This window comes from Idiotropiscis lumnitzeri, chromosome 6 (assembly GCF_059441095.1).
Source record: "Idiotropiscis lumnitzeri isolate Australia: NSW breed Sydney's pygmy pipehorse chromosome 6, RoL_Ilum_1.0, whole genome shotgun sequence".
Classification (NCBI taxonomy): Eukaryota; Metazoa; Chordata; class Actinopteri; order Syngnathiformes; family Syngnathidae; genus Idiotropiscis; species Idiotropiscis lumnitzeri.
Window position 1 is genome coordinate 19,879,010 of NC_142396.1, and position 24,867 is coordinate 19,903,876.

A 24,867-nucleotide genomic window follows, 5' to 3' on the forward strand; every position below is an offset into this window, starting at 1 on the left:
TGGAAGTCTAATTTGATCTTTTTTTGTTAATCTGAGTTGTTTTATGGAATTGGGAAGTCTGACTGTTTAACATATATGAACTGGTATGTTCTGTAAGAAATGGCTGGCGGTTTATGTCAATAGAATTAAAGCACCAAAATGATTAACACTTGGAATACTTCCTATAGTTGAGTCTTATTTTGATGACTTTGGATCTGTGGAACATTATTTGCCTTATGCTACTTCTCAGATGCATTCCCGTCAGATGATGTTATTCAGTGTTTTAACATGCAGACCCAACAGGGTGATGGTGAGTTGTTTTCACAAATGTTAGCCTTTAGTGACGGTACCCCGAGGGTGATAGAAACCAAGGCGAGTCCTCTAATTAGCGTCACAGGTGTCTTGAAAATTATAATCAGTCAGTCGACCTATTTAAAGAGTATCTAGTAGTCTGTTTGGTGACATGCTATGTACAACACTAAAAATGGACCCCACGGAGGAAGTGACAGAATCGGTTGTTGCAGAAGATTAGAAAAATATATAGACAAGCCCGAAAGGTAAAGGCTATAGGGCTAAGCAACTTGGATGTTCCTGCAACTATATATATATATATATATATATACAAACATAGATTCAGAAATTTGAGATCCAAAGGAGTGTAGCCATCCTCCCTGTATGTGGCCATAGCAGGAAAATTGATTACAAATGGAAGAGAACAATATGAAAGGTAACAAAAGCAACCAGAAAAATCTCCAAAGGATTTAAGGGTGAACTCCAATGTCAAAGTAACCGTCCAACGTTGTTTGAACCAAAGTGGACTCATGGCAGATGACAAAGGAGAACACCAATGTTGAAAATAAATAATTTCAGAAGAAGTGCTGAACTGCATATTGACAAGCTACAAATGTTCTGGGAGATGACCTATGGACAGATGAGTGTTCATCATCTCTCAGGTTTTCTCAACTCATGTGTCCATTGCGATCAAAAACAGATACATTGAACTATGATTTCACTATACTCTCTCTGTCATGATTGTGTTTTTGGACTCTTAAGGTTTCCTGTACATGCCTTGTATAGACTGAGTTAGGTTTTAGGTCTTCAAGTAATAGGTCTTGCAAACGGATAATGAGCCAAAACACATCTAAAAACACCCAAGAAGTGTCAAGAGCAAACTTTGACCATTCTGAAGTGGTCGACTCATGGGCCCTGAAGGTAGCCCTGATCTTAAAAGTATTGAACATCTGTGGACGGTACTGAACATTGCCATCTGGAGAAAGATCCCTTCAAATGTGAGCCAACTGGAGCAGTTTGCTTCTGACGAGTAGGCCAAAACACCTGCTGAGAGTTGCAAAAGACTCAATGAACGTTACAAAAAGAGTTTTATTTGAGTAATTGATTGACATGCATCAATAAATGTTTTTTTATGTATTTGGTAAGATGATTATGTGTAGATAACATTGCATACATCAGTGGCAGGCCGTGCATTTCAAAGATAGGCCTTCAATGAAGTCCTATTTGGTCCGACTTGAATATATCCCCTTGTTATTAGGTGATGAATGCTTGGATATTCACTTGTGAGGGGGCAACGCTATGCAGGATCAACACACATGGAAGTCGTAACTGACGACCGTTCGAAAATGTAAGATATATTTTTGCTTTTGTAATCCCCAATGGCCGAAGGAGGGAAAACTGCGGATTTAATTGCAGATACACTTTCAAGGCAATTTTCAAGACGGACCTTTCAAGAGAAGCCAGGCCATCCAACACTCACTCAGTCATGCACAAGTGTCTTTTTGTATATTATTTCTCCAGCCGTGGTGTCATAAATAACGGCAATATGAGGGGGATTTATTCAAGTCGGACTATGTAGGACTTCACTGAAGGCCTACGTTTGAAAAGCACGGCCCGCCACTGGAGCTGACTGATGAACTGATCATTTGAATGAGGTGTATTTCAGCATGGAGAGATGGAAAACATGCAGGAAAGCGGCCCCTTCGGGACCGGAGTATGACATCTATGCTCTAGAGTCTTCATTAGATCTAATATGAATGGGTTTGAATGTGAGAGGAAGCCAAGGGGGGGAAAAACATGCAAGCATGGGGAGAACGAGCCACGATTTGAACACAACAAACAAAAAAAATCATATTGTCATTCTGATGACGACTTTAGCTCCATGAGGAATACCGGTAACTAATATAAGTACTATCTGCATATACGAAAAAAGTCTTTCCAACCCCAATGTAGTCATCATATTGTCATTTGTTGGAAAACTTTTGAAAGGGTATTTAAAACAGAGCAAGGTAGGTCATATCAAATAAATTTGATTCACTTTAGTAGTGTATGTGAGTGGTTTATTAAGAGTATTTTATCATTTTTATTACATGCAGGGTTCTACATACTGATGTAGTGCTTTCACAAAAAAAAATGTTATACACAGTCAAAATCAAATTATTTTTGGTGTGCAGATTTGGTCCTGTGTAGAAAATGAAAAGACAAAGCTTCAAGACATGACAATCAAGTATAACAAGTTGAAGATTTATTCTCCACACACATCTGGTAGAAGTCTAGACAAAGGATTAGTGCAACAGGATTACCAAAGAACGATGGGAAGAATTCAGTTCAAATGAACAACCCATGACAACTCCCCAAATTCTTCTAACAGAATTCTTGTGGCTGATGATAATGATCTTATGGAGCGGGGAAGCCTTTTCTGCAGGAGGATGGTGTGATAGACTGGGGGGGAGGTAGCTACTGAAAGACAGCGGAATGAAAATTAACCTCATCTCAAACGTGTTAGGAATGTTTTTCTCTTCCTTGTCACCACAGCGAGGGGTCCTTTTTAAAAACTAGTTTAATGAATTGTGACTCATACTTATTGTACGCAATACTGCTCCATGTACAGCCAGCATTTCAGGAGAAACATAATCTGATGTGACTCAGAAGGAATATTAAAAGTAGCTTTCTGGAGGATTTAAGAGAGGAATTACATGAAAAAAATCAAGGTACTTGTTGCTACTGTGAGTTGAGACACAAGAATCCACAATGAAATCATCAGGTGCAGCCAGGTGCGGAGTTCACTGTGATTGTACACAATAAAATGATGTGCATGTGATCATACAATGTTCCAGAGAATACAATACAAAAACAAGACATTTAACCCTAACCCTGTTCAAACTTTTTTTTTCTTTTTTGTATATGTTATCTCTGTTCGGAACATTCCACGGAGTGTAATAATTTTGTACAAGAGGAGCTTCCCCAAAGGCTCAGTTGTTCACAAGCAAGGTTGATGTGTGGTTCACCACTTTGTGAACAGCTGCATGAACATATTGTCCGACAGTTAAAGAACAACGTTTTTCAACACACAATTGGTCACAGACAATCTTGAGTAATCGCTGCACATAGTCAACATTGCATGCCTGTGACCTTTAATACCACAGCCAGGACTACATTAAAAAGTGGCATCTTTTCAAAAAAAGATCATTGTTATATGGGATCATGAACATTTCAGAAAACCCAACCATCCATCAGTCTGCTTCTCCTTACGACCGTCACAGGCCTGCTGGAGCCTATCCCAGCTATCTTCGGGCAGTAGGCGGGGGACATCCTGAACTGGTTGCCAGCCAATTGCAGGGCACACAGAGACGAACAACCATTCGCGCTCACACTCATACCTAGGGGCAATTTAGAGTGCTTAATGAACCTGCATGCATGTTTTTAAAATGTGGGTGGAAACCGGAGTACCCGGAGGAAACCCACGCAGGCACGGGCAGAACATGCAAACTTCACACAGGAAGGCCGGACCCGGAATTGATCCCACGACCTCTGCACTGTGAGGTCCTTCTTGTTCACCAGTCATCTACCGTGCCGCCGCACATTATAAATTCAGTGCAAAGTTCAAAAGCCAGCATCTGTGATGGGATGGGGTGTGCTCGTGCTCATGGCATGGTTAACTTTTAGCGCAGCTTTTTAAAAAAAGCATTAATGCAAAAGGTGCTTACAGGTTTTGGAGCAACATATGCTGACAGTCAAGCAATGGCTTTTTCATGCACGGCCCTCCTTATTCTATCAAGAGAATGCCAAGCCCCATTCTGCATGTGATACAACAGCGTGGCTTCGTGGTAAAAGAGGCTGAATACTCAACTGTGCTGTCAGGAGGCTAGACCTGCCTTCCATTGAAAATGTGTCACGCATTATTCGCTTGTGACTCAAAAACTAATACATTGTGACACTCGTAAGTCACGGTATCACTTTCTTTGGTTTGGGCGTGATTTCCAGTTCTTGGCAGCTAGTAGCTCTGACATAGTCCCAATGTTCATGAATGGGTAACTGCCGGCCCACGATCTCACATGAAGTGGTCCTTGTTTAATTTATGAAAATGAAAATGTGTTCTGTAGTTATGCAGTTTCAAGTTGTAATAACAGTGTTACCCGCTAGATGGCATACATCGCTCAAGACACCTCAGACCAAGACTCTACTTCTGCATCAAAAAAGCGTAAATTGACCACATTAAGTCAAGAAAATGTATGTTTTCAGGTAAAATAAGAAGCTGAACTCAAATGTACCGACCTAGTATCCTTAGAGATGCTATCAGCCATGAAAGATTTGAACTTAAGTCACCACTACAACACCGATTTCACAACTACACAAATAGAATCCCCGCACACACACACACACACGCACACAAAACAACCATTGACAGTTTGTTTCCTCCAAGAACATGGATATTTTCAATTTTCAATAGTGTTACATAACGCGTATGGCACCTTAATTGGACAAGTGATCGCTGTGACAGATGGCACGCCCACGATGCAGACTGGGTGACGCATCAGGACGAAGTTTACTGCCCTATACTGCAATGTGCTCACACAGGTGAGTTAGGCAGCCTATTTATTTGGGGTTTATGAATTAAATGCAGTCCAGAAATACGGTAGTATAGTGAGGCAAAGTTTGTGAAAACACAAAATGAGTTCTTGCACATAATTTTGGTTTGCTGTTGAGGAGTTTTGTGCCATCATTGAATGATATTTTTTATGCCAGTGCCCTTTGCAGGGCGGTAGATGGACTCCCTTTACCCTGAGGTGGATGCGCCACCCTTTTCATGCCCTTGGCGGAGTGGCTTTTAAGTATCTCGTTGATTATGGTTGGCTTTTTTTGTCGGTAAGGTCCATAAATTCTGCCTAGCAACAAACCACAGATCTAACAAACGACGTGACCAGAAAAGTGAATACAGAACGTCGTTAAAAAGTCGCATACTTACGTTTGTATTATTACATAATAATATTAATACAGTGGAACCTCGGTTCTCGAACGACTTTGAGGTCGAACAAATCGGAGTCCGAACGCCGGTATGACGCGTGAGTGCGTACGCGAGGGTGCGATGCTGAGCGGCGTACGGGTGTAGATCGCTCTCTTGCTCTCTTTGTGACCAACTGTTGTCGCGTGCGGACGTGCTGCGTTTTGCTCTCGCGTTTTATATAGGTGTACGAAGTGTTTTAGCCCCTAATCATGCCTCCAAAGAAAGTCAGTGCAAGCAGCAAAGGAATGGTCTCGGTGTTCGAACAATTCGCTTTTCGAACAGGCTTCTGGAACGGTTTATGGTCGAGAACCGAGGTTCCACTGTACATATTTTTTCCGGTTGTGATTATACATTTTTTTACGATGGCTATGTAATCTTCCCATATTTTTGTATTTAAACGCCGCTGTTGTTTTATTCAAATTTAAATAATAAAATAAACCAATTTCCAAAAATGTAGTGGATACAGGCAAAAGCGAAAGAGGAGGAGGGGTAATCAGCCTTCAGCAGACAGTCAAACGCAAAAGACACAAGAAGAAGGCTCATCCGCTCGCCTCCCCATTGACGTCATCCCAGTATCACATGAACCCGCGGTGACCAATCAGCGCGGCGCTGCTGGAGAGAGCTGGCTCATTTACAGCAAGATAGGGGGAAAATCGGAATAAAAGGAAACCGAGCCAGTGAGCCTCCAATGAGCACAAAATCCCAGCAAGGAAGCGAGACCCACCGCAATTGGAGCTTTCTTTCCATTTCGCCCTTCTCTCCGCGCCTTTGCGCCGCTGGATTATTCGCTTTGGCTCGGCGGCGGACCAAATGGATAAGGCCATGGCCCTAACATATTGAATCGCTCATTGGCAGCGGAGAGGAGGCGAGACGCGACGCGCACCGCGGACACATTTCATGGAGCATTGTGCGGCGAGGAAAATGGTGGATTGTGTACAGTGTATCAACAAAACCTTCCCCCGTGTGGATATCTTGCCATAGAAGTACTCAAAGGCTCCTTCGGCGCCCGTTTTGGCCTCTTCTCTCTCCAGCAATTAGTCGTGTTCGAGCACCACTAGGTAGGTAGGTACCCCCTCCCCCAGCTCGATCAGACACTGCTCATTTTTCATATACATGTAGGTGTCTGGCTGTGTGGGTGTCTTGTGTCAAGCAATCACGCTCCTCACCTCATTTCGGGGGGAAAAAAAATCTGTTGGATTACTGGATTATGGATTTCAACAGCGCCGGCGGAGGCAACGAGCTGCACAACAACCAGTTTTATCAGTGCGAGGAGAGCAAGCCTTTACTGGGGGACATGTCGGAGGGGAATAATAACGCCAAAGTTGCCGCGGGGCCGTGTAAGAGGAGCCTGCAACACTGCAGCAGCAGCGGGATGCGCTACAAGCTGCTCCACGAGGGAGACATCCAGGTGTGCGTGGTCAAACACCCTCGCACCTTCCTCAGCAAGATCCTCACCTCCAAGTTCCTGCGCAGATGGGAGCCGCATCACCTCACGCTCACGGACAGCAGCCTGACCTCGGCCACCGTGAGAACCTTCATTTTTGTTCCCTGCGTGTGCGTGTGTCATTATAATATGCTGCGTCTCGCATTCCACAGGCAGCGTTGGTGTTTGTCTTTTCTTGTCTGGACGCAGCAGACGAGCGTCAAGATTATGCACAATCTGTTTGACGCAGTTGGCGAGAAAGCTGTGTGTCAGCATGTTGATAACAGTGACATTGTGTCTGACGGGCGTCTTCGGCAGTCCACCTTCTGAGTTAAAACATACCTTGCCCATAGCTCACAGGTATTAAGATTTTCGTACCAGGGTACACAGGGCAATGGGGCCTTCAGTTGTGTCAACAAGATTTTAACACGTGTTCTTCCTCTATTCACTTGCTAGCATTTCCTTTATGGTCTGCGGGGTAGGTGAGTGGTTGTCACACTCAGAGTCCTGAAGGTTGGAAGGTGGGGTCAAATCAGGGTTCGAAATGGTGCCCTTCTTGTGTGGATTTTGTCTGTTTGGGAGTTTTCTTTGCAGACGCCGGCACATGATGTTGGGTAAATTGAAGACTTGTAAATTGTCCGTAGGTGTCTTTCTGTACACAGTCTGCAGTTGGCTGTTGCCCAGGTCAGGGCTAAAGTCAACTGGGAACTCCAGCTCCCCTGCCCCCTGCCGCCCTAATGAGGACAAGCAGTTCGGAATATGGCTTGATGGTTCCTACATACGAAATAACTTAACTCATTTAAAGCAGTTATTTTACTTCTGACAGAGTGGAGTTTTATTAATACCTATACTGGATGTTGTGATGCACTGTGGCATTTTGTGACAAGATATAAATTCTATGTGAATGCAGTCATTCTGCTGTGTAATTCATTTTCATACCGCATGTCCTGTTCAGGGAAATCAATGGCCCAAAGATGAGTAACCATTATGACCAACATTAAAATACAGTTCTGGGTCTAAATGTCCATGAAAATGATATTATTACATCAACACTGTGCCTAAATATTGGAAAAATGTATTAAAAAGTTAAATATAGCTGAACTGTACTTTGGCTGTGATTCTTTCGAGTACTACTAGTGCATCACAGGTGGTACTAATAACACACTGAGAATCACTGATTTAAAACACTTGTCCTCGTAAGTGTTGCAGGCAGGCTGAAGCCTATTTCAGTCAACTTTGGGGTGGTGGTACACCCTGGAATGGTCGCCGGTCAATCGCTGGGCACCTATTAAGGCTGGCCTTAAAATAACCCCCCCCAAAAAAAAAATCCAACTTAAATTGTCCATATGCCAATTAATGGCCTCTTTTGCAAAATATAAATGGGCACTGACTAGATTCAGTCAATATTCAGGTTTAAGGTAAAAAAATCCAGTTTTGTATTGTACATGGTAATTGCATTCAAGTGGAATATCACGATGGAAAGCGTGACGTACAGATAACTTCATGACGCAAGTACACGTTATTTCTGCTGGTTACTTTCGACTGTCAATAACACACATTACATTCATGTAACTCACATCCTCGTTCCAAAAGTGTGGTCCTGTGCTGCGTCTGAGTTTTGCCATGTTTGTTTACCTCTGCTTGTGTATTTCGTACAAACATATCTACAGAAACGTATACGTGTGTCTCCAAAGTGTCAAAACTTGACGATTACTGGTGCATAAATGGATGGCCAAATGAGTACCCAAGTAAAGTTCAACTGGAAAAAATCTGTGTGTAGACTCGTGGCTCATCAAAAGAAAAATGCAACAAAAATAGAATCAATAGAAGCACAACTGGGGAAACTCAAAATCTGTTAAAATCTGAATAATTGGGGAAAAAAGGTTAGTTCGACCCGGGCCATATTTGAAAAATCTGAATCGAAGAAAACATTGGGAGGTAAAATTGTCGAGGAAGTTGTCAAACTCGGACGACTCGTGGACACAGGTGAAAGGGACATGGAGTAAAGGATGAGAGAGGTTACATGAGGCTCGGTGTGATCGACACGCTAAGGACAGAAGCAGGCAGATCAGCGACGTGCAATAAACACACCGTGTGCTTCTCGCTGAGCCCAGTCTTGATCGGAGCTTTGTGCGGGGCTGAGGACACAAATGTTGCGATGAAGGGAGGGCAAAAAAACGAAAACAAAAAAAAAACAAAACACTACGACATTAAAAAAAACAAAAATGCAAACATAAGCAAAAAGAGTTGACTTGGCCCGTATGGATTTGACATTACCAAGACCGTGAACTAGTTAGTGATGTTATCAAATGTGCACAAGCAAGAGTGGGCGTGTCAAATTAAGTCCCTATTCGGAGCACGTCGTTTCCAAGAAAATCAAGTGACCGATGACGAACGCGGCCTTGGTTTGTGCTGCTCACGTCATTTGGTCCATTCAACGCCGCTTTGTGAATGTTGTCAGCGTTTGTTGGGAGCTTCAAATTAATAAGCGATATAGAGAGTCACACTGTGCGTGGGAAAAGAAAACTGAGTGTGGAAGTATTCATGTAGCATTAGCACTTGTGTTTATTTTCTATTACAGCTTGTGTGTAGTCATTGTATCTTTGTTTGCGTGTTGCATACACACATATGTTCAGCTGGCGCTTGTGATAGGGCCTTGCTCTTCCCGTCAGTTTCCTGGATTCGATCCTCTTCAAAGATTATGAAAGTTGTAAACATGCTTATTTATATTCAGAAACATTGAACAAGGTCTGAAACGAATCCTCAAGTAATTTGGGTGCCTCGATTCATAATAATGCTGGAGGCATTTTTTTCCTGTGTGTACAGTCTGGAAGTAGTAGCCAACTTAACCTAACCGCAGCAACAATAGTTTGTGCTACATGTGACAGTTAGACGCCAACTTCAAAATAAACCATACCATATAATAGATGAGCATCAAAGCCCTGGTGAACTTTTATTTTAAAGACGTTCCCAGTAGTGTGCCACGGTGTAGTAGCTGACTTGACTCATTTTTTAGACTGCGTTTGGGCTGTTACAAACGTTTGCCATCAATGTCAACAACACAACGTCGTCCTGAAAGAATGTTACATCCATCAAAGGAATATATATATATATATATATATATATATATATATATATATATATATATATATATATATATATATATATATATATATATATATATATACAATTTAAAAGGAAAAACTAAATTTCAATTCAAAAGGATATGTCTAGATAAGTTTTTTTTTTATTAGAACTTACAGTCATCATCATTGAGAGAGTCAGCAATAAATTAAAATGAATGAAATTTACATTGTACTGCAACTGTGCTTTAATAATAAATCAGTCCCTCCAGGATTTAGCAAAGCTGCGCAACTTTTAATGCAAAATCAAGACAATTCCACAATCGCACTTAATCACATCTCTGTCCAAACACTGCGACAGCATTTAAAAATGCATGTTTCTCATCTGTTTTTATGTTATTTTGTCTGAAATGGCTCCACCAGAGCTCTACTGGAAATAGGAGTGGCAATCAAACTCACGAAGAAGAAACCCTACGTCACATCCACTTTTAGACAATAGCTACCAACTAAATTCACGGCAAAGGACCATGCAAAGCAATATCTGGACGTTCTTCATGAAACCCGGATAAATTATTTTGTTTCAAAAGCACTGTCATAATTGAATAGAAAAGAAAGTCAAGACAAGCATTCATGAGTGCGAAACATGTGAAAATGCGGTCTACCAGAAAGAAAAAGCTGCCATGAGATTGAGAAAAAGGCTTTTGCTGTCATATTAGTTGAAAGTCCAGATGTTGAGGGGAGATGTGCGCTAAACGACTGTATTGAACGTCTTCAGAATGATGAATCTGGGAAGATTCTAGTTTATGAACACAGTTTATTTCTTTAGCAAGGCAACCACTCCAGAGTGTACCAGGCTATGGTGCAGTTTCAAAAGTTGGATTCCATACCAGCCGTGTCAACTTGTTGTTCAATGAGGAGCTCATCAGTTTATAAACTAAAAATAGTTTACACTAAAAGGTGAACATGTGTTAAGTTATGCTTTGTTGAGCGATATTTAATAAAGAATATGTATATTTGTAAGTAGCTGTTCCTTTTACAATCAGCTCTTTTACAAAAATCCACTGAGAATTTTCATGAAAGCATATATTTTGCAAATAAATGCGGTTTTGAGCAAAAAAATGTCCGCAAAATACTGGAGGGTCTGATAAATAACCATATGATGCTATGACAAGAGAACAGTGTTGTAGGCGGACGCCCATTTTTGGGTTGGGGGGCAGGTGGTGTCATATTTTAAAAAAGGGTTCAAATAAAGAAGGCCAGAAGGTGATTATAGTGCGGCCCACGAATCAGCCCTTGTGCGTGCGATGAACCTACTCGCGAAATGGGCATACGACAAAAATTGTCTCAAAATGCATCAAAAGCGCCACTACCAAGTGTTTGTGTATGAAGAGACGTGAGAGCAGTGTGTGTTCAAGCGTGCCTGTATTTGTGTAACCCGCGCCCCCCACCCGCTACCCGGGGCATACCATTACAAGAGGGGGGTAATACAACAATCCCTATAAGAACTACAGTGCCACTTACTTGCATTTGGCACGTCCATGAAGAAGAAGAAGGAGACAAATAAGACCATAATAATCCCATGATAAGGTAAAGAGATTTGAATATAAAATTATGTTTAAGTAAACCTCTCCTGTAATCATCTCTCTCGTGGCGGCATCATGCACAGATATTTTTTGCTTTTTTATTTTAATTGTATTTATTTTTTGGGGGGTAGTGGGGGTGCGGCGCGGGGTTGGGGGACGACATTTTTTATGAGTAAGGCCGGAGGGTCGAGGCCAGAACGGTACCAAGCTGGCGGGCGAAGAGCTGGGTACTGACTGGCAAAAAAAGGGTCAAGTGCCCACCTCTTGTTAACTGCATCAATGTGTGTGGTATTCTGCACCGATTTGTCCAGGCACAACCCTGGTGAGGCTAAGCGGTACAGAAAATGGATGGATCTGTTGTGTGGCTTGGAAAAACCAAGCCACTCAACAACTCGCCCCCGCACATGACAATGATTGTGTATGCATTGATGCATAACATTAAACAATAAAGCTAACAAACTAGGATTGGTTTTATTTGTGTCACAAATCTCTATTCAATGATTTGATATATAGGTGGTTTGAATTTGATTGTATCATTACTACATCATGTAACTTGTGATGGCAAGGCTTTAGACACGTGTGATACTGGTTTGGCTGCCCTTGTAAATGTCTGATTTTTCTCATCATGGTTCAAGAAATGTTCAGAGAGTTTGTGTGATTCTCCCGATGCATGGAAAATTAAAGGGAACATTGACCCCTGGCATGAATTAGTACCCATGAAGTAGCCTTCAGTTTAAAAAAAATGGTGAGTGCAGCCTCACTCAAGGCTGAACAATTTATCGCTTCGGGATCAACATCGTGATCATGGGCAACATGATTTCATGATCGTCAAAACTATTTATTTTTTTATTTTTTATGAAGCGCTCTTGTCCCCCAAGCTACCCAATCAGAAGTAGCATGCTACTAGTGGACAGGTCACATTAACCAATCAGCTCTGAGCTGGTTGAAAATAGCATGAGACATCCTGTCTCCGCTTGCCCGTCTGCTCATGCACGCTAGACGCAAAGCTAGCATGCTTTGCACCATTATTGGCAGCAGCTACTAGTCAATCTGCCCACCAATAGCAGCTACATCCAATTACAGCATTCTGAACTTCATAGAAAATGATTCTTTGTCCGGCTGACCCAATTGGAGAACACAGCATTAAAATGACTGGGCAATCCTATTCCTTTGTCACTGCTGTTATTATGTACAAAAACACAATATTGCAATTTCTTTACTTATTTTTTTGTATGGGCTTTTTTTTTTTTTATTTCACAATATCATAATTTTTATTAGAGCACAGTGAGCTTTTTTTCTCATTAATATCAACAACCTCCCCCCTGTATTGTGATAAATATTATATTGTGAAGTTCATGTCGTGACAATATTGTATCATAACATTTGGATATCGTGACATCCGTGCTATCACTAAAGGCGTACGAATAGCTCAGCGTGCAAACACACCGAGCAACAAGAGAGCATGTGTACATGTAGAGGCTAATGCTAACCGCTAAACTACCATGAAATGCAGAGTCGAAAAAGACTAGAATAAGTGCTTACGTGTACAGTCCACTTGTCACAGAAGTCTGGCTGAAACTGCGCTTGGTTGGGATGGAGAGCAACCATCTATGAAGAGCAAATTAGTATTACTATTTCCATGTAGGTAGACAATAACGGCAATGTCGTAAGCATGCTTGAAAACCGGAAATTAATCGGTTATAGCTGGCGTTATGCTATAACGAGGACTTTATAAGGTCCAAAGCATATGAAATATTTATAATATCAGGACTGTTCTTTTGTTTTTATTTGCTCAATTTTGGTGCCAGGGGCCTGATCGACACGATAACAGGTCTCACAATTATTCTGTATGTTTTAATCAATGAATTTAGCTTTATTCTATGGAGTTTATGCATTTTATTTGTTAAATTGATGTATGTAAAATTTGAATAATAAAAAAAAATCTGGGAGAAGAATGACATGTTCTGACCTTTTAACAAGACATATTGCATTTATTTTTCACATTTAAATAACCCATTCAGAAATACATTAATGCATTCACTGCCAGCCCAGGTAAAATGAATATAATTTTTGGCGTCTATAGCCGTCAATGGCAGCAAATGAGTAAAATTATGATTTTTACACTCATCATTACTGTGAAAGGATTCAATTTATGCCCAGAGATGGGGGCTTTACACTATGTTGCCGGTCCGTCCTCCGTCCGCAACCTGGCCACCCCTCCGTCATCGTCCCTCTGTCTTAATTCCTAAAAAATAACCATCCCCCATTCCCATTTGTCATTGTGCTTTTAAAGCACTTGCATCCATACCTTTCACTAGCCCCGCCCATCATAAACATTATGTGCTTGTTTTACAATTAACAAAGATGTCATATTCTATTACAGATACATTTTCATCATACTTTCATTTCTTTTAAATAGAATGACACTGTCAATAATGCAATATGTGCGTTTATCTGTATACTGTATTATATAACTTACACCAGCAATGCTCAAAGCATTGCAGATGGAAACGAGTAATTGACCTGGATGTCAATATTTTACACACAGCCTAAAATCATGTTAAAAAACTTTTTTTTAAAAAACAACAAAAAAAAAAAGTGAAATTAAAGGGAATCTCCCACGGCCCATCTCAAGGTACTTATGGGGAAACAGTAAAAATGTAAAGTTTGACAACTATCTGGTGTCTCCATCTTCCTGTCTAGTCACGTATTTGCCAAATCGGCGCGCCTGCAATTCCTCTCGTTAATCTAATGAAAGGCTCCATGTTGGAAACAGATGTGACGTCAAGTTGTTGACTGGGCTTTGCCTTCCACCTATCAGTTGTTATTGAGGGACATGCCTGATAGTTTTTGTTGTCATATATATTGTGGATATCACATGGAGACTGAAGTGCTTCTTGGCTGGACTTGTATCTCAAATCCGCGTTGGCTGCTCGAGAGCCATTTAACCACTATGTGATTGGATTACAATTGTGCTTTAATGGAAGAACGTCATAGAGAAAGTCTAAAAAATATCATTTTTAGCTAATTTTTTATCATGATGGTTAATGAAATGCACATTTATAGTGCTTTATCTACAACAGTGGTTCTCAAATGGGGGTACGCGTACCCTTGGGGTTACCTGAAGGAACGCGAGGGGGTACGCACGATATTAAATAAAACAAACCAACAGGCAAAAACCCTCTAAAAATAGTTCTTGAAATAATTGAATGTTTTGGGACAATAGAAGTTCATAAAATACATTTTTTATTCAGTATGTTTGTTGTTGTATGTTCAATTTAATTATTTTAAAAACCCATACGAGAATGCTTCGACCCAACTTGTCACATGCCATCTCTCGTTACCTGCAAATCACTTGAAGACGCAAAAAATGGATTCCTGGTTGAAGCGTAGGTCCTATGAAAAAAAAAATGCAGATATAGGCTGAACCAGAGTCGGCAAAATTTCGGTTGTATGGTAAAGCTATGCCCACATGTGGCCGACCTCTTCTGTGATGTAAAGAAGACACTTTATGATGATTATTCTTTGTGGACCAATACAAATTTAGTTTGAAAGTTAAATAAATCAGACACTGATTGCTTGTTTTAAGTCTTGTTTTTCTTTTGTTTTTGTTTTGTTTGTTTTTTACACCAAAATGCTTAGCGCTGGTTAAGGGTTACTTAGCTGAAAAATAATTTCACAAGGGGGACATTACTGAAAAAAGGTTGAGAACCACGAATCTACAACGTATGTTGTCCAAAGCATACGGAGTCTACATACGTGGTATCAGCAACGCAGAATCAATCAGTTACTTATTTCGACCACCAGGATTCCCCGCCGTAACGTGTCGAAGGGCAAAACCCACAAGGTCCTTCCAAACATCCATTCATTCATTTTCTGAAACGTTTATTCATTTGGACTGTGACAGCGTGAGGCAATGAACGAAGACAAAGGCATTGATAAGCGTTCTCGCTGGGCTTCAACGACTGCTTAACGGTTGAATTTAATGCTCGCCAACGCTTCAGTTCTGTTCCTGAGTGCACTGGGGTATCATAAGAAGCATTCGCTTCTCCCACTTAGATACGTCATACATAGACATGAGACGTGTTCTGTGTGCGCGTGATGTGACTCCAATCTGGGAATACTCATTCGGAATTTGTTTTTAACAGACATCTTATTTTTAATTGCTTTTTCATAGACTAGAATCCTGTGCGAACAGGTGTTGCCTGCGGCAGCCAATAGCGATCCAGACTGTCCTTCAAACGACACAACGTCACGGCTTCGTTTCTAGGAGCCAAGAAAGAGCTGCAATGGATCTTTGATGGAAAGGTCCCGTGAGCTATGATAAGCTTGCTTTAATACAACCAGTCTATCCAAAACTTTTTGTATTTTAGCGGAATATTTTTGACTGACTGGGGCATAAAAAAACAGAAGCAAGGGACGTACAGGAAGCAAGCGCAGGTGAAAGTGGACATCCTTCAAAATGAAATTGTCTGCAAATGTGCTGCTTATTGTCGTTTTTTTTTGTTTTTTTTTAATCTGTATTCTTGTTTTAATTGATCCTCGACAGGGTCAACATCCAGTGGTTGGAAATGTCTTGTGTCGCCTCTTCCTCGCACGTAGTTTTAGTAATTGAACACACAGCTTTTACACGCAACTAACTCAAGCCTGAAATGTTTGCACGTTTCACATGAAAACTGTACCCGCACATTTCCAGGTTAAGTTGATATTCAAATTCATGTGGATTTATTATGTTAAGTACTAGTAGTCCAATGTTGAGTTTCAGCTTTTACAATGCTGAATATCGTTTTGGTGCATTGAATTGCTGTATTGATTTGCTTATTTTGATTGGGTCACGAGCATTTAACCTAAAATTCCTGTGTGTGTGTGTGTGTGTGCGTGCGTGTGGGTGTGTGTTTGTCTGTGTGCTATTTACTCGCATGTTTCTTTGTGTGTGTATTTTGCGTCAACTAGTCTGCACACAGTGACCATGTGCCTTTGCGTTAGCGGCGTCACATATTCTTGGGTCAGCAAAGGCTGCGTTCTGTGTCAGATGATTGTATTTATTGTGTTGAGTCGAATTGAGACGCAATGAATGTGCGTTTCTTGAGCGAAGTTAATGTGTGCAGAAAAACAATGCTGACCTATTTGCTGTGTTGTCTTGGTTGGTTGGAGGTTGCACTCTATATTCCAAGCAAGGTGAGTTTACAAATTTGCATCTCAAGTCATAGCAACAGTCATCTAAAATCAAAGAAGCTTTCAGATCATCTAAAGTTTTCAGCCTTCCACCTCTAGCTAGTCACCAAACCAAACGCAGTGAAAGTTGTGCATGTGAAAAGCTTGTCAAGTCCGCCATCAAAAACCAAACCTGCATCACATTTGCGTCAGAGTGATAGAGCGAGCACACACTTCCTGTGTTGCAAGTGGCTCGCATAAGGTATGAAATGAAAGGAAACAGGGTGCGCCATCTGCTTAAGGGGCTCGTTGTGGGAACGTTACTTTGGTCTTTCACAGTCATCACGGACATTTTTGTCAATGTTTTGCCAGTTTAAACAAAATGAAAAAACAAACCAAAAAAACAATTGCTTTCGATCACATTTCAGCCTTATTTTTTCAGGCAATCTGCAGCCTTTGTCGTGGTTGTGCCATGTAACTCAATGTGTGTTCATGATGTAGTTAACTACAGATAAAAAAAAAAGTCTGCACAAAAACATTGGACCTTTATCACAAAGCTGCAAATGCCTCAAATTTGGGCTTTTTGGCAACAATAAAAAAAAAAACAAATCACTTGAAATCCAGGAGTGAATGAATGAACATGTATTTTGAGATTCAATTCTTTTATCAGATATGATAACACTTTGCAGGTTTAAGTGACTTAAAAGGGCAGCATATTTGTCCATACAGTATATGCCATGTGATGGCTTGTGACCGGTGAAAGGTGTACCCTGCCTCGTGCCCAAAGTCAGCCGGCATAGACTTCAGCTCAGCTGGGACTGTGATGAGGGAAAGAAAATGGATGGCTGGAAGGTGTGACTGATGCTGCCAGCTTGACAATAATCCATCCATTCTTACGTACATTTGGTGGTTCTGAAGCGCAAATTACAAAGCCAAATAATTAGACAAATATAGGCAAAATCAAACAAAACATCAAATCCAAAATCACAAAAAGAAATAAACAATTATAACACAAACTAAAAATGAACATTTGTATTTTTTTTTGCAGAATCTTTCTTGAAACTTTGATTAATAAACATTTACAAATCCACAGTTTATACATAACAAAATGCATTTACGTCAACTATGCAGCATTCATCTTTGAGTCGGAAGTTATTCCGTGTGACGTAGTAGTAAGGACCAGTACAATCGATGGCGCAACATCCAGCCAAGCTCAAAGAATCACTGACTCACGACCGATCAGATCTAATTTCTGATGAAAGAAAACAAATCTTAGTGGATATCCGGTAAAGTTTAATTTGTCATCTTAAGTATGTGAAACAATCATGTTTTAATCACATTTTCAAGCACTTACACAAGTAAACTGAGTTTCCGGGAGCGGATTATTACTGCTGGCCCATTTTTGGTTTTTGTTTTTTTTTCCGTTGTTGTTATTTCTAAAATTGCATGTTTTTTAAAAATAATTTGAATTGAAGGAGCTATTGGATCACACCGTTTACACTGGTAAGCGTCTAAATGCGGGAATGTGACATGATGCATGAAAAACTAAAAACTTGGGAGTGACATTTTCAGAAGTACTCTTACTGTTCTTGTTTTATTACTTTTTTTCATCTGGTCAAGTGTTTAAAATGACTTTATGGCTTTGAATGTGGATATTGGAAACACTTTGACGTGAATTACTCAAGAACTGAACATTGTTGGCTTGGAGCTTTCTTGACAGACGCAAGCGTCACAAAATCTCAGACCACATTCCACAAACTCGCAGCTCAGAAACTGTTTTCTTGTGTTTGGCTATTGTAGGTCACCGGCGTGTTTTCTTTCTCGTTCATGAGCAGTAGTTTAGTTCCAATTTAGTTCCTCATCCAATGCAGAAGTATCATTCAGGGAAGTGACACTTAAATGCCACATGGACGTCATCCTAAGGAGTTCAGCAGCCACGCACATTTATCAATGTTTGATCACGTCCTTAAACATATCTCCAATATCTTAATATAACGTCAGGATGAAGTCTGCTCAACATGTGTCACAATGAGTGTTTTAACAAGTCAAGACCATGCTATTGAGTTGAGCGCGTTGCTCTTGTGATTATTTGAAAATATGAAAATAAGGCAGCCAAGGTGTGGAATCATAACACTTGCCTGAGAACAGGAACAGGAAGAACTTTACCCATTAGAAGGTTCGTGGTTTTCTTTGTGTGTATGTGTTTGTGTGTGTTGCAAACAAAGTGGCTGCAGACCCGCTTGTGTGTTTTATGTGTCAATACATGTGACATATGTAACCTTTGCCCAAAGAAAACAAAGAAGTATATAAATAGAGTAGAACACAGGTTAAAACAATGTTAAAGTGAGATGAGTGTTATAAGGACTAGGGAGAAAATGTATCCATTTACATTGATTCGATTTACGGTTCACGATTCAGTTTGATTGATTTTGGATTTAGTTAATGAATTTGTGCTGCAATTTTACTTTATGTTAAGACATTCTCAGATGGAGCAATACTGCAACTAGTAGCATTAGTAAAATATGAATATTTACATTATAAATTGAACCCAATGCATTAATCGTGTTTTAGTCAACATGATCTGATCAAAACAATAAATAATAATTCAAATAAATTCCAACCAAAGGGCAGGCTGTGTAAATAAAGTGGCAAAAACATACTGTAAACTCATGACATTCACATTCCTGTAACTGTTTCAGTTCATTGCTGTCTTCATTTTTTTTCTGCTTTCAAGCTTGTCTGCGCTGATTTCTGTGCTTCCGCCATGTTGTTTTGATATGCTCCTCTGGCCCCGTGATGCGATCTCGCGTGATGTGAGAAGTCACATTAATTTATGGGAAAACTACGCATTCAAATGATGAATTTCTGGTTTGATGCATCTATATCGGGCTAATCGGATTCATTGGGTTATTTTAAACCCAGCACTACCCAGAAGCAATGGTTGTGGCGGCTGACTTGTTTTTTGAATTGAGGCTGGCCTGACTGCAGTCCAGCTGACTGACAGAGCTCTAATATGCTTAGTGCACAAAAGCGCAATGACAGACTTGAACTGGAGCGATATATTCAATTGCATAAATTCAGTTTCACGTCTTCATGTACACCGTTTATGCGACCCCTGTTTATAATTTCCTATGTACCGGTAGATGAAATGGCCAATTTTGTGGTAAAAATATACTTGAGCGACATATATACCAGAGATGGGCATTTCGCCCCTGGGACAGAAAGCTCCCCTCTGTCCATCCTGGATGGACGCCCAAACTTTGATTAAATATTTCTGAGATGTTTAGAAATGATGCAGTATAATCAGAAGGCATTACTGTGTATATAATAATCTTTTTCTAGTGCATTTTAAAACCAACCAAACCAAAACTATACACTATGAAGAGTTCCACCAATACTGTGAAACTTTTCTAAGAATACAAAATTAAATACTTGAAAACAAAGTTCCCTCTTCTTGGGTACCAAGCCTTTTTTCTAATCTAAGATTTTGTAAAATCAGTGTTCACTTGAAATTTAGGAAAATGCACTGCGCTAAAGAAAATTAAAATAAACACTTCCATTGGTTTTTAATTTTGTTTTCATTCAACCTTTATCCAAAATGTTTTGCTTTCCTGATCGAGTATGTATAATTTAATAGCAGTTAATTGATTTTAAAAAAATCAATGCACATTGTACAAAAAAAATCCTTATGTGAATATAATTAGGAGGAACATACTTTTTTTTTTTAGCAGCATAACGTAGTATATTGCAACAACCTTAATCATGCGTTTTATTTTTATGTGAGGCAAATGAGGGCTTGTGGCAAATATGTTGTCACTTTGAGTAATGGTGTTCCCCCGTTCATAAACGCAACACTGTTTGTGAGAGAGAGCGTGTGAACTCTTTCTCCTTCGATGTCAAATATGGACAAACACACACTGTTTTGGTTGTTAATAAACGTGACTTCTCTGACTAATGCCTCCTTAATCCATAGTAGACGCTACAATATGTTAGCGTCCCGTAAAGGACGTTGTGTTAGTGTTCCAAAGTTACATCAAACACACCATAACCGGTGTGTCCTAACTCCAGCAAGCTTCCCGACACAACTGTAGGCTACCTGTCAGAACTGAAATCAGGCATCAGCCACAACGTGCTTTATCGTGACTCCCGTCGTGGTGCCATGAAAGAGGCTGAGGCTGAGGCTGAAATGTGTTGTAATTTTAGGACTCTGTTGGTAACACCAGGTACCTATGACACTCCTTACCCACAATGCTTATTTTCACGTCGCGGATCTCCCTGATTAACATTACAGTGCATGTGCGATCTAGACAGGAATGCTAGCCAGCGGGAAAGGCGCGAGACGAGGCTTTTTCAAGAGGAAAGCAGTAAGGCAAATAAATAAATATAGACGACTCGACGGCTACTTAAATTAATTGTCAAGGATTTGGATCGTTGACGTTGTCGTCATTAGTTGACGAATCTTGGCAGGCCTAGTTCGGTTATGGCGGCCATTTAGACAAAAGCGGTAGTGTTGTGCCTGAAGTTGACCCCATTTCTCATGAGCGCCAGTGCATAGTGTCATGAAATCCTGAGCTCTCACTCGACTCCAGTTGGTCTGAATTCCATTTCTGTTTCCATTGGCTCCGTCAAGCATGAATCGCAATGAGCTAATGATTCAAACTGTGTCTAAACAATCGAATGTAACAATGCTGAAAATAAACATCTTACTTTGTTTTTTGTACCATTTAACAAATAAATAAACCATGTTGGATAATTTCACAGTAGAGACGTGTGCAGCTCCCAGCAGGGATGCAACACAAGAATCACATACACAAATTGTTGCAATAATAGCACAATGATCTTTCCACAGTAGTTTCCGATATATTTTCTTCAAATTCCATCCATCCATTAACTGATCAGTTTCTCCTCGCAAGGGTTGCAGGGATCCTGGAGCCGATGCAAGCTGTCTTCGGGCAGTAGGCGGGGACACCCTCGACGGGTTCCCAGCCAATCGCAGATTTTACTCAAGCGTCAGATCTAATTAACATGTGCCCCAGTAAAAGGTGTCTGGCGACACCACTGCGTGTTGGCATAAACCCTTTTTTCTGACGTAAATTTCCACACAATGCTTCGTTTATGCGTATAAGATCCATTTGTACTTCCAAAATCATATGATCAAATAATGTCAATTTCGATCTTTGTCGCATGACCGAAAAGGTATGTTGATTTTGGTTGACACAGTTTGTCAATCACTACTTTAATGGCGTCAAGCCTTTGTCTGGATAACCTTCGCATCGATTTATGTTGTCAAAGCCTTTCAAGCCAGCGCTTAGCTTGCTAGCATCTAACAAAGAAATGTCCTCGTTTGCAACATATCCCTCAGCATACATTAAATCTGGGTTTAAAGGGATGAGATCATCATTTTAAAATGTAAGTAAGACCGACGGAAAATGTTCTATGACAGTCCATCAAAACGATGCGTGCCGTATTTTCACGACTATTGTATTAAACTGTTACCATGCTCTGTTGGTGACAGTTTGAGATGTCAGTTGACAACGGACCAGTTACACGTATGTACGTGTTTGTCGTATTAATTGTATGTGTTTGTTCCTTGTTTTGGTTGTTGCATTGTTTTTCTATATGCTGTTCAGTTGATGTTGGGTGATAGTTTTGGTTTGACTCTGAAGTTGATGTGCCATTTTAAAAATATACGCTGGCATGCACGCTTGCTTATGTTGTAGTAGGGGTCTACTATACTTTTGACAATAGTCTGTCTGGACCAACTATGAACAAAAAAATTAACCGAAAGGTAAATTAACAAACGGTAAAAAAAAATTGGCTAGCGGGAAAACGACAACAGCGACACTGTAAGTACGCATTCTCCGAAAATTGTAAATGAACGTTGCGGCATATGTCACCTATAAGGTCAAAAGTATATTTGTATGGTAAATGTTTATAATATCAGCAGTGTTATTTGTTTTCCTTTACGTTATTTTGTTGAGTTTTAATTTTTTGAGTTTTAAGAGCTGCACAATAAAAGTTGTAAAAATTACAATATATTTGAAGATTTTTTGAAATCAGTTTAGCCTTAGGAAGGGGCTTTATCACCAATTCAGAAATACTTTTTTTAATACTATTTAACAAGTTGATATAGCGATATACAGTATACCTTTACCATGAAGAGATTCAACTTTGGCCGTAAAATTAATTTTATCCATAATGCGAAACCCCAGCTGCAAATTAGCTTGTCTAATTTTGTTTATGATCTGTGACATTATAAAATAAACTGTAAAACTCCCATAAAAGCCACTTGCTCAGTTTGGAGTTCCAGGGGTTACTTAAAAAAATAAATGACCTTGAATGCATGATTTAGCGCAAGACACACCACCAACAAAAACGGAGGTCATTGAAGGTCTTCTTTGTTTACTTCAGTACGTGGCTGTGACAGTATGGAGACTAATTTGATTCGACCGAAGAATGAAGCCAGCATGAAAATGGAACCGCTGCATTCATTGTCATTACTAGCCTTAATTTCTCAAATAGTACAATGATCAGAGTTGGGAGTAACGCTTAACAAAATTATTGCGGTACAGTCATGTATTACATTTAGTAAATCTCACCTAATATAACGAGTCACTCTATCTGTCATGGTTCGCCTTACGGCGAGGAGGAGGTGGACCCAAAAGGCGAGGAGGCAGAGAGGTGAGTAACGTGAAGGGAATTTATTAACTGAAACAAACAAGGACAAACAACGTGGCATGGGGCTAGGGACAAGGGCAACCAAAACGTGACCAACAGAAAAGGAGGACGAGGAACAGAAGCCGGGGCAAAACGCTGAGGGACGCAACGGGAACGAGGACGAGGACGTGAACAAGAGCATGAACTTGACAGGAACAGACGTGGTCGTGGAAGTCCGGAAAGTGCGGCAATGACCCGACACTGCGTTGTCGGTATGGGAAGCTTAAATAGTCCGAGTGATCAGGGGAGCAGATGGGAAACAGGTGTGTGATGAGGGTAACGGGGAACAGGTGCGTGGCTGGTGAGGACGAGTGCTGAGGGGAGGCGCTATCACAGCTGACCAAAACAAAAACAAAGTGCACATGGCAGGGAGGTGACGAAAACAATAACAAAACCGCATGACACGAAAACAATACAAAACCCTTGTCATGCCTGACGCGGATCATGACAGTACCCCCCCCTCAAGGGACGGATTCCAGACGTCCCACAAAAAGAACAAAAAGAAAAACCATGTCCAAAAACGAGGGTGGGCGGAAGGGGTCGGGCGGTGGGTCAACGACCCGTGATCGAAGCCGGTCTGGCGGATGTCCGGGAGGCCAGACCAGCGAGTCCTTTCGTGGCCATTCAGGCGGCCGTCCGGGTGGCCGAACCCGCAAGTCCAGTCGTGGCCATTCGGGCGGGCGTCCGGGAGGCCAAACCAGGGAGTCCGACTGTGGCCATTCAGGCGGGCGTCCGGGAGGCCCAGATCGCCACATCGAGTGCGCCGCCGAGGCTGAGACGAGAAGCGGCGGCGGGTCGAGGGGCTCAGCCGAGGCAGAGGCTTGGAGCGGTGGCGGGCCGGGCGCAGCCGAGACAGGAACTTGGAGCGACGGCTGGTCGTCCAGCCCCGCCGAGTCAGGAACGTGGAGCGGCGGCTGGTTGTCGAGCGTCGATGAGACCGGAACGTGGATCGGCGGCTGGTCGTCGAGCGTCGATGAGACCGGAACGTGGATTGGCGGCTGGTCGTCGAGCGTCGATGAGACCGGAACGTGGATTGGCGGCTGGTCGTCGAGCGTCGACGAGACAGGAACATGGATCGGCGGCAGGTCGTCGAGCGTCGACGAGACAGGAACGTGGATCGGCGGCAGGTCGTCGAGCGTTGCCGAGACAGAAACGTGGAGCGGCGGCTGGTTGTCGAGCGTCGATGAGACCGGAACGTGGATCGGCGGCTGGTCGTCGAGCGTCGATGAGACCGGAACGTGGAGCGACGGTGGGTCGTCGTCCACCGCCGAGGCAGGAACCAGGAGCGACCGTGGGTCGTCGAGCGCGGCCGGAATCAAGGCGAGCAGTGGCGACGGGTCGTCGGATGCTGCCGAGGCCAGAGCGGGGCGTGATGGTGGGTCGTCGTGTGTCGCCGAGGCTGAGGCGTGACGCGGCGGCGGACCGTCGTCCATCGCGGGCACCGGAACCGGGAGCGGCGGCGCTTCGTCGGGCGCCGCTGAGGCAGATACGACAGGCGGCGGCTGGTCATCGTCCACCGCCGAGGCAGGAACCGAAAGCAGTGGCGGATCATTCGCCGAGACAGAGGCGAGGAGTGGCGGCGGTTCATCTGCCACCGCCGGGGCAGAGGCGAGAGGCGGCGACAGTTCAGAT

At 41.8% G+C, this 24,867-nt stretch overlaps 1 protein-coding gene across 3 annotated transcripts in view; it reads left to right on the forward strand.

Moving 5' to 3' along the window:
• Window positions 1–5,850: 5,850 nt before the first annotated feature.
• Window positions 5,851–24,867, forward strand: part of cmip (c-Maf inducing protein) — a 53,138-nt gene continuing 34,121 nt past the window's right edge. The window contains exons 1-2 of one of the 3 annotated variants that reach the window (XM_088298680.1): window positions 5,851–6,337; window positions 6,497–6,800. In XM_088298680.1, the coding sequence (XP_088154806.1) occupies window positions 6,570–6,800 (231 nt within the window). In that variant the 5' untranslated portion in view covers window positions 5,851–6,337; window positions 6,497–6,569. Of the gene's footprint in view, window positions 6,338–6,394; window positions 6,801–24,867 lie in introns of all 3 variants that reach the window. The other 2 variants (XM_088298679.1, XM_088298681.1) reach the window with 2 other exon arrangements.